General features: G+C 47.9%; 4 protein-coding genes across 4 annotated transcripts; 1 reads left to right on the top strand and 3 right to left on the bottom strand.

Annotated features, from left to right (window-relative positions):
* Positions 1–3222: 3222 nt before the first annotated feature.
* N7533_011716 (pectin lyase-like protein) lies at positions 3223–4917 on the top strand (the record flags this gene model as incomplete). The annotated part of the gene is made up of 3 exons (XM_057108366.1): positions 3223–4176; positions 4247–4476; positions 4536–4917. 3 exons carry the CDS (start codon positions 3223–3225, stop codon positions 4915–4917), a joined length of 1566 nt encoding a protein of 521 aa, XP_056955744.1.
* Positions 4918–7355: 2438 nt separating this feature from the next.
* N7533_011717 (uncharacterized protein) lies at positions 7356–9167 on the bottom strand (the record flags this gene model as incomplete). The annotated part of the gene is made up of 1 exon (XM_057108367.1): positions 7356–9167. The coding sequence occupies one exon, from the start codon at positions 9165–9167 to the stop codon at positions 7356–7358; it is 1812 nt and encodes a 603-aa protein (XP_056955745.1).
* Positions 9168–10587: 1420 nt separating this feature from the next.
* On the bottom strand, positions 10588–12838 carry N7533_011718 (DUF2264 domain-containing protein; the record flags this gene model as incomplete). The annotated part of the gene is made up of 3 exons (XM_057108368.1): positions 10588–11933; positions 12054–12726; positions 12785–12838. 3 exons carry the CDS (start codon positions 12836–12838, stop codon positions 10588–10590), a joined length of 2073 nt encoding a protein of 690 aa, XP_056955746.1.
* Positions 12839–13148: 310 nt separating this feature from the next.
* N7533_011719 (uncharacterized protein) lies at positions 13149–15115 on the bottom strand (the record flags this gene model as incomplete). Its single annotated transcript, XM_057108369.1, has 5 exons — positions 13149–13436; positions 13552–13924; positions 13983–14104; positions 14273–14751; positions 14893–15115. The coding sequence occupies 5 exons, from the start codon at positions 15113–15115 to the stop codon at positions 13149–13151; spliced, it is 1485 nt and encodes a 494-aa protein (XP_056955747.1).
* Between the last annotated feature and the right edge of the window lie 78 nt (positions 15116–15193).

The following is a 15193-nucleotide window of genomic DNA, read 5'->3' on the forward strand; positions in this document are numbered from 1 at the left end:
GTTCGAAGAAGCCGCTAGGCAAGCTGTCAGTGGTTTAGAATCAACCCAGATTTAGCTTATACGGCTCTTGTTAAGCGAAGCTAGGATAGTGATGATGCTATCTGTGGAAATTTAGTAACAGAATACGTTGATATGTAACTTATCTTTCTCTCGAGACAGGCCGTCAAGATTCGTTATAAATTAGGTTTCGGCGGCACTATGTCGACTTGTGGACATATGCTTTATGAATCCGGTTTATTGCATTCTGAAAAAATCTCCATATTCTTTGTTTCCTGGAGTTTACGGCGTGTTTTCATTTCTTTAGCGAGACTTTCTGTTCCCTGTGTTGAGCTAGGGAATTATTTGTTTCTTTTCAATAAAAACTTTGAAAAGATTCTCAGATATCTTTCCACTAGGTTTCGATAATGATGAAAGGCAGCGGAGGGCACAAGTACTAAGCGAAATCACCCCAGATCCGCTTTCCCCATGGGGATTTAAGACCCTTCCTAGAACATGCTGACGAACTGAAGAAGTGGTCGAATACAACTAAGACCCTTCGGGACCGGCTTATTCATCGTTCACCCAATTTGCTCCTAGTATGGTGTCATAACACGCCATAGTTCGAATATAGAGACCCGGAGATCGTTCAACCGATCTTAACAATCAATCAATAATCTGATTCTATCGGATATGTTCAGTACTAGCCAGTACATTAATTCCTCATACTGACACATGCTATAAGATTCTATGGAACTTACTGTAATTTACGCTGACTCATTGAGGATACTGTCGGAGCAGCTGTGGGCCCAAGTAGCATACACGAATGAGATAGCAAAGAGTCTTGATTGTGAACGTCTCCGTTACCATACGATTTTGTATGGTAGCTCGGACAATCTATCTACCGAATATTACAATCACGTTACTAAATACAACATATGACAAAACAAAGCTCCACATATTCCGACAGATACAGGGACAAACGATGGCGGCGGGTAAATATCCTAATACGGACTAGTGCCTTGAGGTGAGGGGCCGCTGTAAGTGTAGATTAGAGAACATTCGATATTTCAATAAATATCTTAATCCTAATTTAGATGGGCCCGTCGGCAATCAATAGGGTATCAGAACACCAATTAACGTGTTTCATGGGTCGGAGGGCCACCCGTGCTGGAGGGCCACCCGTCTCCACAGACGCGTCGCGTGTAGCAACCTCCTTTTTGCAACCATCGCGATGCCACCAATTCGCCATGAAAAGCGACAAAAATTGATTGAACAAGAGGGCAGGATGGAATTGGCCATCCAGGCCCTAAAAAACCAAAAAAATTTCATCTATTCGTGAAGCTGCGCGGGTTTTCGGTGTACCGCGTACAACGTTGCAAGGACGGCTGAATGGTCGTACCCATCACCCAATTGCACGTGCAAATAACATGAAATTGACCGCAATTGAAGAGGATTCATTGGAAAATTGGATACTGGACCTCGATTCGCGTGGTAAAGCCCCCTCGCATGCCATGGTAAAGGATATGGCCAATATATTGCTTGCAGAGCGGCCTCACGCTGGCAGTATCATTACTGTGGGCAAAAATTGGGTATACCAGTTTGTTAAACGTCGGGATGCCCTCAAATCCAGGTTTTCACGTCGATATAGCGCACAGCCTGCCTTATGTGAAGATCCGAAGGTTATAAAGGAGTGGTTTTGCCTTTTGGCCGATAAAATTGCTGAATATGGCATACTCGACGATGATATCTACAATTTTGATGAGACTGGGTTTGCAATGGGGATTACCAGTACTTCAAAGGTTGTTACTGGCAGGGATTTCCATGGGAAGCGAAAACTCCTACAGCCTGGCAATCGTGAGTGGATAACTGTGATTGAATGTATCAACCTAAACGAAGTACTACCTCCGACCATCATCTTCAAGGCCAAAAACTTAATGTCAGGCTGGTTTAATACTGTGCCAAGAGACTGGCGCTTTGAAGTCAGTGATAATGGATGGACAACTGATTCTATAGGCCTCTCATGGCTCGAGGATTGCTTCATTCCGCATATTATCAAGAGGCAACGTGGTACCTATTCGCTACTAGTTATGGATGGTCATGGGAGTCACCTTACCCCGGAATTCGACACAATCTGCATGGCAAATAATATTATTACAATTTGTATGCCTGCACACTCATCACATCTATTAAAACCACTCGATGTTGGCTGTTTTGGTATATTAAAGCACTTCTATGGCCAATATGTGCAGGATATGGCCCGTGTGGGTACTACCCATATTGACAAGCTTGATTTCCTCGATATCTATCCTGCAGCGCGTGCAGCAACCTATAGAAGCTCTGTTATTATTGCAAGCTTTACAGGCTCTGGTATAATACCATATTCGCCAGAGAGAGTACTACAAAAGCTCGATATACGCCCTCCAACACCTACACCACCACCATCTCGAGGTAGTGATAGTAGCCGCGATTTTGTGCCACATACGCCATGCAAATCAGTCCATTTTAGACGTCAGGTATCGTCAATTCAACGACGAATTGAGCAGGCTTCATTTATATACGATGATGAAATACAACGACAACTAGAGCAACTGAGCAGGGGGGGCACAAAGCATAGCAAATAAAGCAGCTATTACAGCAGCTAATTATAAGCGTGCAATGGCTGAAAATGCTAGAAAGCAACGCAAGTATACAAAACCTAGTACCCAATTAGCCTATGAAGGTGGTATTACTGTGGAGGACATGCAAATCCGTCTGCAATTAGCACATGAGACCAATATAGCTACACCATCGGCACCTCCACGCACAGCGAGACCGGCCAATGAGAGGGTGCCACAGCGTTGTGGTAATTGTCGTGTGGAAGGGCACAAGCGCAATAGGTGCCCGCTTAATAATAGCACCTAGTTTTTGCAATTTAATTGGCGTTGGTTGATTTATTCGTATAAAATATAGTGGTGGTGGAGATGGGTGGCCCTCCAGCACGGGTGGCCCTCCGACCCATGAGACACGTTACGTGCCGCCGAAGAACCATGGAAAGGGGTTCGGCATTAAATCAAGTATCAACTGACTCGACCCGCATAAATGACCCACATGCGCAGGGGAAACACGGGTGGGGGTACTAAAAGTCTGAAACACCTCGAGATGATTAATCTATGATGGTACCCCCTTGTGTCAAGGACTCAATATATATACCACCATGTGCTGCCAGCCTCATGACCTCACACGGCATCGTGTTCGAAAAAAAGTATGATGTGGTCGACACTTCTTTTTCTGATCTGTGCCCAGAAAGCCTCGGCTTCACTGTCAGCATCGGTCGGTCCCCTCACTTCTTATGCCTCAAAAGCAGCGACAAAGGTCTGTAACATCGTTGACTACGGCGCATTTCAAAATGGCAGTGACATATCGTCCGCTTTGTCGAGTGCATGGTCTGATTGTGCAGTTGGTGGTCTGGTTTACATCCCCCCCGGCAACTGGTCCTTGGCTTCATTTCCTTTGTTGAAGAACGGCGTGAGCAGCGCCGTTCAACTAGATGGAATCATTCACCGGACTGGATCCGATGGCTCCAACATGCTTGCTTTTCGGAATTGTGAGGACTTTGAGTTCTTCAGTGGAAACTCAAAGGGTGCCATCCAGGGTAACGGACACGAATACCTCGCAGATGGCAATTACGGTCCTCGCCTTGCACGGTTTAAGGAAATGAGACACTTCTCTATCCATGGCATTGCACTCATCGAATCGCCATCCTACTACTTGACACTTGATACCGTCACCAATGGTGAAATTTACAATATCATCATGCGTGGCGCTACGGTGCTCGGTGCCACTGATGCGATCGATGTTTGGGGAGAAAATGTGTGGATCCATGACATCGAGGCAACAAATGGCGATGAATGTGTGACAGTGAAGTCTCCAGCCTCAAGCTTTCTGATTGAGAGTATCTATTGCAACCTGAGTGGAGGCAATGCAATCGGCTCGTTGTCAACGGGCACCAACATTAGCGACATCACCTACCGTCATATTTATGCAAACTGGGCTGATCCTTGCTATATCAAATCTAATGGCGGCAATGGCACTGTTCAAAACATTCTCTGGGATACAGTCACCATGCGCGATGCAGCCTATCCTCTTGCCATTAACTCTGGATGGCAAAGTGAGGATGGCGGCGGTGATGGGGTGTTCTTTAAAAATCTTACATTCAAGGTACGCAGCTGAGCAAGAATTTCTTTGACCAACGACTTTTAAGAGTAATTAGCTGACTAACACTTATTAGAACTGGCATGGATATAATGAGAAGAATTCTCGGTCGACCATTCGGCTAGAATGCCCTGACGAAGTTCCATGCACAGATATCACGTTAGATAATGTGAATCTGTGGTCTGCAAATGATGCAACTTATGCAGTCAATAACTGCTTTAATGCATACGGCACCGGTTCCTGTTTGAGAAACGAGACTGATTCTATGTCTACTTATTCTTCGTATCTCACACTGACTGCGACGCCGTAAGGTCACTTTATTTCCCTAATTTGAATATGAACTGACGTGTACCGTGTGGGAATAGATCGCATTCGACCACCTGGATGCCAAATGACTTCACCACTGAGTTATTTGCCAATTCCACTTTCACAATTCCTCCCATCCCCACGACCTTCTATCCCGGGCAGAAGCCGAGCTCGGCTCTTCTCTCCCTTACTGGCCCTGGAGTTGGTCCAGCTAGTGCAAGCTCCAGCTCAATCGTTGCATCGAGCTCCACTCCTGTTGCTAAAACGTCTACTTCTGTCACGATTGTCAATTCGGATGTCCAAACGACTGGCACAAGTCTTGACAGTGCTGCAACTTTTACTTCTAGTTTGTCTACAAACCAAAACCCCAAACACAATCATGGTCATAATCAGCATGTCGGCAATCACATTAAGAAAGCTGGTCGCCATGCAGGCCATTGAAGTCGCTTTGTGACTATGTCGAGTCGGAACAAGTTTTGCCCTTTCCGAAAAATGTGTATAGTGGCTTTTTTTGCCAATTTCTATATGAACAAGATGGACTAATGGGATCAAATAAGTTGGAATCACATGGTTTCTGTCATTATTTGTTTATTCACACATGAAGTTCAAGAGACATGACAACGAGTGTCACTCTTGGTATGGCAGCACAGATCTTGGAATTTCATTGATAAGTGATCAATCTAAAAGTAGATTTGATGCGAAAGATGGAACTATTAGTAAACCGCGATTGAATTTCCTTGCTGGTTGATAGTGCGTGTTTCTGCTTGATAAGCTGGATTACATCGGGGTATCGCAATTTGACAATATCATCCACAAAGCTCTGATCTTTTCAACCTCTGTTATCGCAGTGACCTGCGTTGATAGGCGTTCATATCTTCCAAGTAGGTCAATTATAGTCCGTAAAAAACTAAAACAATTGTTTAGAAAGCAGCACTCGGATAAGGACGATAATAAGAATTTGCACTTTAGACAAAGAATTAATGTAGGGGTAATTCTTCGAATCACTATGCGTCTGCCTCGACAAAAAAACCAGATCTGTGGTAACGCGCTTGGAATAAACTCGAGCCCAAAAAACAACACCTTATCAGGCCTATATTGAAACAATATTCTATCAAAAAATCGACTCCGATAATATAAAAGACGAATGCTTATTAGATGTTCGTCATACAATCATGAGCCTGTAAGTGTTGCCTGAAGAATTTTATCCCTGTACCTAGTAGCCAACAGCTGGCAGATACAAATTTTTCATCACCTTGCCGGGAAAACGACCGAAATTAAAGCCTGTTCCGTCTGCATCGGTTACATGCCTGTAGCCTGCACTGGCGACATTCGAAAATATATTCGGGCAGGTAATGGGAACATTCCTCACATCGATGCGGACCGCGTACATACTTCCATCTATCGTGGCCACACTCATGATTCTCTCGGAGCTCCTTAATTGTTCTTGCGACCAGAATGTCTCTTGAGGTAGGGGTATAGGTAGGCGTATAAGTGACTTGCGTTTCTAAAACTGAAGCTGTAGCTTCCGGCGTTGTCTGAGATTCTTCATCTGACGCCTCGGACCCCTCCTGAGTTTCTGCTTCAGATCCATCAATCTCCGGCAGAAGCTGACCTTCAGTACGGCTCCGCACAAATCGAATCGAATCGAATCGAACTTTGGCCAAATTCGATTCTATTCGAATTAATATCGAAAATATCAGTTCGTACAAATTCGATTTGAAGACCGATTCGAATTCGATTCGAAGTTCGCGAACTTTTTGTGCTGTTGAGATAGGTAGTTGTAGTGTTCTTGTTGAGGTTACTATCAAAAGTGGGAAGCCCATCTATTTAAATGTCCATCGCTAGTCCCGCCATAAGCTTTGACCACCGCGATACTCAACATGGGGGAAAATTTGCTAGCAAATTTTTCTTTCACTCGGAGGTGGCTATCATGAGCAATTAAATAATAAGTCCTCGGGGTGGTTTGATCGCTATTGGCTGCAACAACCTTACGTGACCAAGGCTGACTAAGGCTCGGAAGTATCTGGTCGATATTTGATCGAGAAAAACAGCAGATTGCTCGGGAAACCTGAGCACGCCTGGGGATTAGAACAACAGTTGATCTTGAAGCTTTGTCACCAACGGCGCGTAGAAGCTCACTTCCGATTGGCAAGTTTCTTAAAACTCAACGCTTACTCCTATTCTGAGTCTACATGGGTACTTTTTGGTAACATTGCCGATCTGTCGGTGGGAATAGAAATTGTGAACTAGCCTTTCGTGGACGTGTATCACTCAAAAACCACGCCGAAAAAGTCCACTCTGTACGTTATCTTACTGAAGCGCAACTTATCAAGGCGGGATTTTAGATAAAGTGCATAGAGAGATCCTCAGACAATATAATATGAATTTAAATCGCAAGTTTTGTTTTCACGAAGTTTTACTTGTATCAAACTCAAGCTAAAACATTCATTTAGAGAAGAGAATTTGAGGCTAATTGGGGAATCTTGTCATTGATTCACTGGCAAAAATTTACTAGTACGTAATTGCTCTGTACACGCTCCACAGGTGCCATTTCTCCTAGGACTGCGCGGATTTACCTTGCTGTCTCTCGTTGGGGAAAATGAACCGAGTAATACCAGTAGCGATGATAATAACAAGGCAATATGATGCTTCGTAATAAAGGTGACGGTAACACTGCCACCTCGGGAAGCGATCGGCTCCCGGAGCCCAACCTGAGTTAGTCCCCCCCGCCGCCCTGTGCTGCTCCCTGAGTGACCATAAGTAACCCTGAGCTACCCTGAGTACTCCCCGCAGCTGCTCTCTAAGCACCCTAATCCCTTACCTTGGGTTAAATAAACACACACACACACATAACACATCACGACTCTGTAAAACGAGCTCTACTCCACGTAACGAATGTTAGGCTGGGGAGGAGTATCCATGCTATAGCCCAGGAAGTAGTCAACCTCGTGAGACTGCATGTATCCATGGAGTGTCATAGCATTGCGATAGGCCGGATTGTGAGGAAGAGTATAGAGCCGGATATCGCTGGGCTGGTTAGTAGTGAAGATGACCAGCTCGGTGTAGTCCTCGTTCACCACCACAATCTCTTCACGCCAGTCTCCGAGGATATCACCCAGGAAGCCCGGGTTGTAATTGTTTGGGTTTTGAGCTCCGAACTTGCTGATGGTGAGGATTCGAGGGAGACTACCACTCGTAGTGGGGTTCTCCCAGTCCCATTTCTCGAGTTTGCCGTCATTGTATAGCTCCATGAGGGCGTCGCCGTCCCACCAGACGCCCATCTGCGGCCATGGTGCAAGTGATTTGTCGTCAGTGGTGGTTTCGTTGGAAGCAGCGTTAAAGACTCCTTGGAATGACCAAACTTCCATACCAGGATAAGTTGGATCAATGTCACCAACCAGACCGCGTCCAACATCGCCAACCTCACTGCCGTAATGCTCCCAGATAAACGTCCCATCGGCAGCGTCGTAATAGTACTCCATCAAGAGATCTTCATTATCCTGCTGGATGCCATACCCTTGCAACCCCTCTCTCTCTGGGTTCATTTTGGCGATATAATAGCGGTCCCCATGCACCACAGGATCAGGCATCGTATACAACAATGACCCATCTTCCCCATTGAGCACAAATCCAATCTCAACAACATCGTCCTTCCCATCCCCATTCACATCGATGATCCGCGTATTATGCCCATCAGCACCAACCAAGTCGTCCCCCATCGAAATCCACTTCTCAGTCACCGTCTCCCCATCCCATGTCCACGCCCCCATTACCCGGTTGAACACCTTATCGTCCCTCCGGTTCTTCATGAACGCCACCAAATGTGGCGTCACGCCATCGAGATACCCAACTCCAAATCTCGCCGCCAACGGCCCATGCTCGATGTAGTCTGTAGGAATCTTGCTCGTCCCCTTCAGCGCCCCTGTCCTCCCATCCAATATCGCAATCCACTGCTCATTATCAATGTCCTGCACGAACTCCTCGCCATCCCCAAAGACAACCCCATTCGCAATCCTCACAGCAATCTCCGCATATCCGTCACTGTCGAAATCGAACACCGTGACACCGTCCCAATTCCCAACGCTGATCGTCGTGCTTCCAGGCTCGATATTGTTTTGGTTCTCACTGTTCGGTCCCAATTGAACCTCCCAGAGGAAGGTGCCATTGCTCGCATACCCCTCAATACTTTGCTGTGTATTCGTCCGGTCAAGTATAAAATCATACTCCCCGTCGCCATCAAGATCACCCACCCAGACAAATTTTATCGCGCCGGTATCTTTGATGGGAATACGAATCACAGGCTCAACGTCGTTATTAGCGGCGAGCGTGAAGCTCCCGCTATCATCTGACTCTTCATCGTCCACGACGGAACGCACCCAATACGTGTTCTCCGCTGAAGCGTCGGCCGTTGTGTCGAGGAAGTTTGTCCCCATAGTGGAGGTTAGGGGTTCGTCATTTAACAGCTCGGCGTCACTAGAGTCGCTCGAGCGGTAGACATTGAAGCCGATGTCACTGGGGTCGAGGCCTAGCAGACGCCAGGTGACCAGGACTTTGTCCTCACTGGCACGAACCGCAACGACGCCGCGGCCCAGGTTTTCCATAGGTCTGGGGCCGAGGGCTTGGACCGTTTGGGAGAGGAGGGTGAGGCTCCCGAGGACGGCTCCGGAGCTGAGTCTTTGAAGAATCCTCATGTTGATGTATGAGTCAATCTGTTCCAATGACTCTGTATTGTTGAGAATATCCAACTCCTGAAGGCATCCGTATTCCCTTATATATACCAAGACACCAGTCCCTGGGCGCACTCTACCTCAAGTAGATTTAGCCAACTAGAGCAAAATCACCTCCGACATGTCCATGATCGGAATAATGATATATTGACAGACGATCAATTGCCTACTCTAGTCTCGGGGTCAGGGTCGGTTGTTCGGAGGCCGGGAGAATTCTGTTGAAGTCTGTCTTGGCGACGCGACGCCTTACCCACAAGGCCATCACAACCATTGGGTATTGAAAGTCTGTAAGCATGGCGCTGATCCTTGAACTGTACGGAATATCATTACTCTTTACAGTTAACATAATTCCAAGATGGATGTGGCTACGGGCTGCTGTCTGTAAATCACCTACCGATGTCTTGGCGAGAGGTCGAGGTAAATGAAATTGTCAAACTGAAGGAGTGGTTAAATACCACTCAAATCCTTTAGGGATAGGATGTTCATCATCCGCCCAATTACCCTAGTATCCCCTAGTATTCGTATGGTATTCGGGATAGACTCGGAGTTATGGTGCCGTAACACACCGCATCGGCATGATACAGACTCTTGAGGGTGTTCAACCACTCTTATCAACCTTCAATCAATCATCTGATTCTATTGGACATCTTCAGTACTAGCCAGTACATCAATTCCTCATCCTGACAGAAATCATTCATCCTTTCATCCTGTATTTAACCGACAAAGGATGAGAGATCTCTCCGGGTCAGTTGGGCCGCGATCCGCAGCACTTGCTCCGGTCCCTGACATTGACGGTGTCTCATTGGATTGCCCCGCCTTCAAGGGGGAGAAAGTCAGAAACACTGTCGGGGTCAGGGGTATTGCATTCCGAGATCACAGCTCCAATTGCGGAGCTCCTGACTCAAAGCAGCTGGTAGCTTCTTGGCAGGCCTTGGCGCCGCGGAGTTGCGTAGAAAAATGTCAAGAGTGGGAAAATGAAATGCACGCGCACGACCCATGAAGCTAAGATCGGGTCTTGGGAGGCCTTGGCTTGGACACGCAAATCACGGTGTGGGATTTACTCTGATGCATAGGGAATCAGGCAATCTAACAATGCTCCCTTTCAAACATCTCCGCCCGAAAGAGGCAATTACTTTATTCCGGTAACTAATTGGTGGTTTATAGGGAGCCATCAAAGGAGACCAGCCTTTGAGCCTGAAGATGGAAGGACAACCGAATACGTGTATCCACCAACTATCGATTGCTTTTGGATGCGTCACTAAAGGAGTTTATCGAAGCACATATTAGATCATTCGATAAAGGAAGAGACTTTTTATAGCGCCCCGTCATTAGTTATTGGTCGAGCGTGAATCATTTTTTCTAACAAAACAAGAAGCACCCAATCTCAGGATAGGATAACTCGGATCTCATCTGCTTCCCCTGGCTTTGCTATCACCTGGATTCTTGGTCTTTTTAACCACAAATTCTGACCCTCCGTCATATCAATTCCCGATGTCTTCGAAACTGCGAATACTCCCGTCGCTAACCACATCTCCGCCGGAGATTTGCTCTCGGCCTCCGCGACCAGTGTGTGCCGAACCGCAGGTATCAAGGTCCTTTGCATGATTAAATTGGTATTTGCATCTGCTCGCAGCAGTAATGCCAGACTTTCGGTCGCAAGCCTGCCACCTCCTGACCGCGGCGCAAGCAACAAATCCCTTTGTAGATTGACAACACCACTGGCGCTACCATCCGAGAAGATCAAGCACCTCTGTTCGTCTTTCCCCCATGCTTCCACCACAGCAGTATCCTGATCCAACAGCCTCTCCAAATCTACCTCTGGACATAACAGGCCCGTTCTTGCCGCACCAGAAGCCGCAAAGCCTGCGTCAACTAACCTGATGGACCCAGGTACGATGGCTGCCGGTGACCACTTCACCTTGTGTATACGGAAGTGCCATCCTGACCACAGTTCCAATGCAGGAATTAGGGTAGTTTGGACCTCGAAGTCAATTGCCTTCTTGGGTCTCCAGGTACTAACAAGAGCCGGCACGGTTCTCGCTACCGTTCCCATCCCTGTAGCCGCTTCGGAAGTGAGGATCGAGATCTGCCGATCCCGTACATTGAACGGATTTTCACGCATAATCCATGCGTCGCCGTCATCGAGACTGACAGTCAGCGTGCTGTCCGGAGCCATCTGCTCTAGCAGTTTGCCACTGGGAACGCTGAATCCAAAGAAGGACGAATACGCCATCTTGCCGTACTTTGCCTCTCTGGCGCGGTGGGCCTTTGTGGTTCCTTGGCCCGATGAGAGCAGAAAGTGATGGCTGCGTCCGCTGCATAGAATATGTCGGGGCGGCCAGAGGAGTTTGACTTCATCGAGGAGCGGCTGGGCAGGCAAAAGGCGGGCAGCAAGTGGATGCGGTAATTCCTTTGCTGTCCAGAAAGAGTGGCTCTCAGGTAGACAAAGGATGGTGAATGATTTCAAACACCAGTATACGGACTGTGGTGAATTGTAGTTCTCACTAAGGAACATGTTTGGATAGGTATAGCCAATATTAATTGTACCATCAGTGTTGAAGATGCCAGGCTGCTTACTCCACCAGCGTAGATGGCGGAGGAGGAGACCTTTGGCCACGCCGATGTTGTTGAGTGGTGCGTCAAGCTGTACCCCGGCGATGGTGACTGCGGACCAGAATGCCGCGAATGCGAACCGGTACGTCAGGCTCCGCCCAAATGGGATGGCACTTCCTAGAAGTCGCTAAGTCAGTACTATGTTCCAAAAAGATATGTCTCGGATTCAGGTGTAGAGAATTCGGAGGCAAATATTTAGATAGTGGAGAAATAAGAATGTTTTATAGGCCGACATACCATCCACATCAAAATACCTCCAAAACCCCGACGCAAACTGTCGTGCGTCCAGCTTATACCTCTCAACTCTACTCCGATCTTCGGAAGTCAAGCCCCTATCCTCCATACACCTCACATATAGCATCCGTGCAAACTGGATTGCAAAGCTTCCCGAGTAATAATCGGCCTGTTTCGTCTCATTACCCCAGAGCCCATCGCTACTCCATCCCTCACCAAGATCGAACGAGTCCAGCATGTTCAAGTCCTGGGCCACAACATCCTCGCCCTGGGACCCCAGCGCCAGATTGACCAACACGCGAAACCAGCGCCAGTTGTTCTCCGGCATTGTCCGTCCATTTATTTGGCGCAGCCACCTTTCTAGATTTTCGCGGGCCATTGCGTCCATCCCGGACAAAAATGCTGCAGGGGCCATCAGCAGCGCATACGCAATGCTCTCCATTTCCACCATGCGCTGGTCGAAGTCGCCTAGATCACCCCAGTATTCCGAAGATGCTGGGTTTGTGCCAGCTCGTAAGCCGCAGACCCATGAGTCCACGTCAATGCCAAGGCTATCTGCATTAGTTGTGGGAGCAAGGAGGCTCGCGATAGCCCAGAGCGGCCGTGCAAAGCCCTCGAGTTGGGCGGAGACCTCATCAAACCCTGCCGCCGTGCCTGTGGAGAGTTTGATAAAGGCCTTTTGGGGGGGACTTGTGCTGCTCCAGTGGCTTTAGCAGGGCGGCGCTAGCCCGTACAAGGTCAGAGCGGGTCCGAAATGGGTTGTTCGTGAAGCCTGGGAGTGCGGCCATGGTTGTAGTTCTGCCTAGTCTTCCAAGTGCGGGGCTAGATTGAGAGTTGGATATTCGTAGGATAATTCGAGGTTTCAAGACAGATTGGGGTTTCGGGGCACTTATAGTCCATTTAGTGCCAAGTCTGCTCTCGGTCCTCGGGACAATGTATGCATTTCGGGTGATTATATTCTTCATGTTCTACTCTCAGTTTACGCGGCTCAAAAACAGTTAGAGCGACGAATTAAAGGTACCCCATACTAGAATTCTCATTAACCGCTCAAGCCACATCTCTCGACCTTGTCACATTAAATTCATTTACTTCCTCTGTTCACACTCTCTCAGCCTTGATCTCATCCTTGGCTGTGGTTTCAACATGGTTGCTTGACGCGCCTAGTTCGGCTTCCTTCTCTGTCTCAACCATGTCTCCATCGACAACCTCCTGGCTTTGGCGTCGCTTCAGCTCTCGCGTCCACAGGTACTGTCCCAACATAAACAAGCACCAGTAAGCGACAGTCAAAACTGTGTTGACAGTAAAGCCCTTGCGCCACTTGGGTGCCTCGAGAACGGGGAAGGCCGTGATTGGATAGAAGGAAAAGAAGATCCAGCCGCAGGTCATCTGTGAATTATGAGAACAAACTGAGGTTAGTGCTCTGCTAACTCCGGAGAAATCCGATGGCCCAAGGAAAAGGAAGAGCAAAGAAACGAAACAAAAAAGAAAATTCTAAACTTACCATCGCTCCCGTCGTGAAGGCTCTAGCTTCGGCATCGTCTTTCATGATCATATTAACCCAAGGAAACAGGATTGGAGTAATGCAAGAGGTCATTCCCAAAAGATAGTAGGCCGTAAAATGAAGCCCTACTGGAATGTCCCACACAAGAAGAACGACATTGGAAAAGAGAAGAACTACGGTTGCGACCGTAAAGGTGGTCCAGATCGGGTAGACCATGCAAAGAGAGGTCGAAAGGATGCCGGTCACTACAGCGACTCCCTGAACACCAGTTGGGATTGTGTTGATCTCCGGGATGGTGTAAGTGCCGTGTTTTTCAGCCTCGTGTTTTAGCCACAGGGCCATTTGCCCGCCAACATAGGTGGTACACTGAAAGCTTGAGATTATCTCAAGAGTCAGTTCAGCTCTGCAAAACACTACGCTTAGGGACTTACCAGATGTAAGTGGTGATAGCGATGTAGAAATGCCAGTGCGTAAACACGCGCTTGAGCATGCGCTTTCCTATCTTCCTGCTCTCCTTGACGCCATCATCGCCCATTCGGGCGCGCGCAAGTTGCTGGTCCCGCTCGGTGAGCCACCAGACTCGGGGGGCTTTGCGGGATGCCGGGGAAAAGGAAGAACCCGGCAATTGCAATTGGAATGCTAATTATACCGTCCTGTGTGGCAACACGTAAGTTCATTATCACTATTCTGTCGTCAGAAAAGGGAGCCATCGAATACTCACTATGATGAACAACCAGCGCCAGCCGTCCATACCCAAAACACCATTCAAATTGGTGTACGCGGCAGCTTGCAGATATCCTCCGAACATTGAGCCGACATTGCTACTCACGTACCACACTCCCGCTCTTTTGAAAACCTCATCAGCGCGGTACCATGAGGTCAGAATGTAGATGCTGCCCGAGGCCGCCGGGGTCTCGAGCACACCCATCAGAAACCGGATGCCAAAGATATCGTGCTCGTTGCGCAGGCGTGCCTGGCAAAATGTCACGATTCCCCAGAGAAGCTCCATGGTCGGCGGATAGTAGCGGGACAGGCTCGGCCGCGAGATCAGCATCATGGATGGGATCTCAAAGAGGAGATATCCTATATTATAGAATGTCCCAAACAGGGAATACTGGTTCCCGCTCAGGTGGAGCTCCTCCTTCATGCCCGAAACATACGCGTTATTGATGTTGCCTTGATCAAGCCATTTGATGAAAACTAGATACGTCAGCGTTAGTATGTGGTTATCTTATCTCATAGTTCTTCTGTCCGAAAATGGATTATAGTTCATTCGCTGAATGCCTGCATTCACTTTCATGGCCCGCTTTGTTCGGGGGTGGTTAAAAGGGGAATACCCACACATCAGACAGCACAGCGGCATAATGAAGCAGTCCAGCTTGCGCAAAAGCCTGCGCTCCTCATCTGAATAGTGGCTTGGGTACCAATCGAAGATATATTTCCATGCCTTCCACAGCGAGGGAGCTGCTGGCCGATTGGTCGAGGAGCTCACGACAGGGGCTTTTTCTGTGTCGGAGGGCTCGTCGGCGGTAGGCGGCGGGGCCACCCTGTTTCCACTGGCCATTTTTTGCTGAACTTGTGTTCTTTCTGAGGCTATTTTCAGGTTCAAAGGAAGGAATAACTGTGGTCAGAGAAAACTGAG

Source organism: Penicillium manginii (genome assembly GCF_028828005.1).
Source record: "Penicillium manginii strain IBT 31320 chromosome Unknown utg000008l:1.0-3226943.0:1.0-3228205.0, whole genome shotgun sequence".
NCBI lineage: Eukaryota > Fungi > Ascomycota > Eurotiomycetes > Eurotiales > Aspergillaceae > Penicillium > Penicillium manginii.